At 36.8% G+C, this 3,238-nt stretch overlaps 1 protein-coding gene across 6 annotated transcripts in view; it reads right to left on the reverse strand.

Annotated features, from left to right (window-relative positions):
* Positions 1-3,238, reverse strand: part of MYBL1 (MYB proto-oncogene like 1) — a 50,263-nt gene that overhangs the window by 31,511 nt on the left and 15,514 nt on the right. For all 6 annotated transcript variants that reach the window (XR_003549672.1, XR_003549671.1, XM_014588586.2 and 3 more), the window contains exon 4: positions 658-750. Coding sequence is in view for 4 of the 6 variants with exons in the window: in XM_014588586.2 (XP_014444072.1) it covers positions 658-750 (93 nt within the window). In the remaining 2 variants the exon portion in view is untranslated. The remainder of the gene's footprint in view (positions 1-657; positions 751-3,238) is intronic.

The following is a 3,238-nucleotide window of genomic DNA, read 5'->3' on the forward strand; positions in this document are numbered from 1 at the left end:
CACTTTCCCTTTCTCTCTCTCTCTCTCTGGTGAGCACATGCACCTTATGGCAAAAAACCTTACAAAAAAAAGTTAATTCAATTTTAAATAGGAACTCATACTCTAAATATTGCTAAACTAAGCTCTAAACAAAGTAAGTTTACAGCAAGAATTTTTCTTTTTGTAAACCAAACTCAGAAAGCTCTACATATTATACTTGTTTTGAGTCAATTAAAAAATAATACTTTTCAAGACACTCAACATTCAGTTATGCATGCAGCCTCCAGAGAACAAAATCAAAGTCATTTATACATATATATATATATATTTTTTGGAGAGGTTTTCGCTATAGGGCACGTGTGCTCACCAGACAGACAGAGAGAGACATAGAGACAGAAAGTGAGAAATCACTCCCCAGGGGGGATGGTCACACCACAATCCCTTCTCCTCCATTCTCCTCTTGGGATCTTGGGCACACATGCACACACGTCCGGCGTGAGTTTTAAGCCACCGGGTCTGGGACACGAACCGCGGTCGACTACATAGGAGTCCAGCGACATAGCCATTACGCTAACTGCTGGTTCCCTATACATATACTTTATATATCAGAACAACATAACAGGAAGAAAAAAATCTAGGCCACCTACACTGTGAACATAAAGAATATGAACATGTTACCCTCTGATCTTCTTCTTTAGTCCAAGGACCCTTTATCAATTCAGGATTTAAAACTTTCTGCCATCGATGCTGGCATTGAAAATCAGAACGGTTCTGAAAGAATTTAGACAATTTTGTTATTGAACAACTATATTCTAGGAAGAAAGTCAGCACAAACTTATGTCCCACACCCTTAAGAACCAAGTCTTCAAGAACAGTGTATTCAACGGCATTCTTTAAGTACAATACTATGTGTGTAAAAATGTGTGTATATGTGTGTGTGTGTCTGTATGTCTGTGTGTATGTGTATGTGTGTGTGTATAAAGAGACATGGGGGGGGTTTCTTATCCCTACCCCATCTCTCTCTGGCAAATGCATGAGTCCTATAGCAAAAACTAAAAACAAAAGATGTTTATAAATGGCCCCTAAGTTATAAAAAAAAAAAACACTAAATATATCTATATCAAAGATGTAGATATTACATTTGATATGACATTACATTTCAATTAAATTGATTATATCTTTATACTTAAAAGGAAAGTGAATTCAGTAGAAAAAGAAAACCTTATATAAACACATCACAAACTCAAAAAATGATTAATAAATGAAGCCTTATTTAGTTCATCACCTGGTAACTCCTATGTATTACAAGGATAATAATAATAACCAACATTTCATTAGATTCACAGTTTACAGAGTAATTAATTCATACACAGAATTACAGGTAATCTGTGAAGAGAAGCATACAAAGGGCCTGCTGGTTACATGAACTGGATCCCATGTGGCCCACTGCACAGTTCGAGTCCTGGACTCAGTGAATTGAAAAAAAAAAAAGCTGGGCCCAAAAGCGGGCATGTCAAAAATCTTGAAAGGACGTAGCAATGGAGGAGATGGGACTGTGGCATGACCATTCCCCATTGAGGGTGCTTTCCCCTTTCTCTCTCTCTGCTCCCAGCGAGTGCACCATCCTCTGGCAAAAAAAAAAAAAAAAAGGTTGGGAGGGGAAAGATACAGAATTTGTCTACATTACCAATGAGTCTGTCATTAAGACCCAATGGATTTCAAATTGTTTTTACCTAAACTTAGCTTTTTCATTTATGGCTCCATACATCAATGTTGGTCCATTTTAAGGCTATTACTTTCTTTAAAATAATCAGGTTGTTTCTGCATGTCTGTGTAACATTTATCTATTATAGCTAATATAAATAATTTTTCTAATTTAACTTCCATTTATTGAGCACCTGCTAAATGTCATGAATTGCGCCAAACATCCTATTTGTTATTTCTAATCTTCCTAACAATACTATAAAAACAAGTACAGTCAGGCCTTTGTACCAGCAGGTTCCACATCCACAATTCAACCAACGTAAGTCAAAAGTGTTCTGTTGTCACTGACATGATCTATGTACTTAGGCCTACAATGCCTGCATCATACAAAACATGAACAGGCTTGCCACTATTCCCAAACAGTATATCTATTTACACCACATTGATACTGCAATAGGTATTACTGGTAATCTACAGGTGATCGAAGTGGGAGCATGTGCATAGGTTATATACAAATATATGGCATTGTATAAAAAGGATTTGAATATTCAAGGTTTTGGTCTCTGTGAGAGTTCTGGAACCAATCCCCTATAGAAAGCTTGGGATCACAGCCCCACCACATATGATCTACATTTTATAGATAAAAAGCTGAAGGTCAGAAAGGTTAAGAAATTTTTTCTAAGCTAGTAAAGCTGATAACTGAAGAAAACCTTGATTCTTTTTTTAAAAAATTATTTATTTTACATTCAGTTACTATATCATTGCAGCATACAAAATGAGTTTTCCCATCCGGAATACACTGTATATTGGCTCAGTCAAAGGTATTACCATACATGTTATCTTCAACACATAATTTTCCATTTCTTACTTCTTTTTCCTCCTTGATTAACTCCCTCTCACTCTCTGCTATTTCCCACCCTCCTTCCATACTGTGTCTACAGTTGCTTTCCATGTTATTTTTTTTTCACATTTTATTGTTTCACAAAAGATCTTAATTAAACTATATACTTTCAGTAGTAAGTGCAGTTGATAGAAACATATCTATGAACACATGTCTGACTTGAGGCATAAAACTCAGTGAGTAGAATGAACATACTATAAAGTAGCACCTAGTTGAGACTATATAGCTTACTGCAGTCATTAAGTGGAAATTTTTTTATTAATTTTTTGTCTGTTCTTTTATATACTTTTTTTTTAATTTCAAGAAAAGCAGCTTTAGATTCTTTTGGAGAGGTTTTTGCTATAGGGTGCGTGCACTCACCAGAAAGACAGAGAGAGAGACAGAGAGACAGAAAGCCAGAAATCACCCCCCAGGGGGTATGGCCACACCACAATCCCCTTTCCTCCATTCTCCTTTAGGGATCTTGGGCATGCAAGCACACACACCCAGCGTGAGTTTAAGCCACCAGGTCCGGGATTTGAACCACAGTCAACTACATGGGAGTCCAGCAACATAACCATTATGCCAACTGCTGGTCCTGTAGCTTTAGATTTTTTTTTTTTTTTTGGAGAGATTTTCACTGTAGGGTGCGTACGCTCGCCAGACAGACAGACA

This window comes from Tupaia chinensis, unplaced genomic scaffold, assembly GCF_000334495.1.
Source record: "Tupaia chinensis unplaced genomic scaffold, TupChi_1.0 Scaffold000288_2, whole genome shotgun sequence".
NCBI lineage: Eukaryota > Metazoa > Chordata > Mammalia > Scandentia > Tupaiidae > Tupaia > Tupaia belangeri.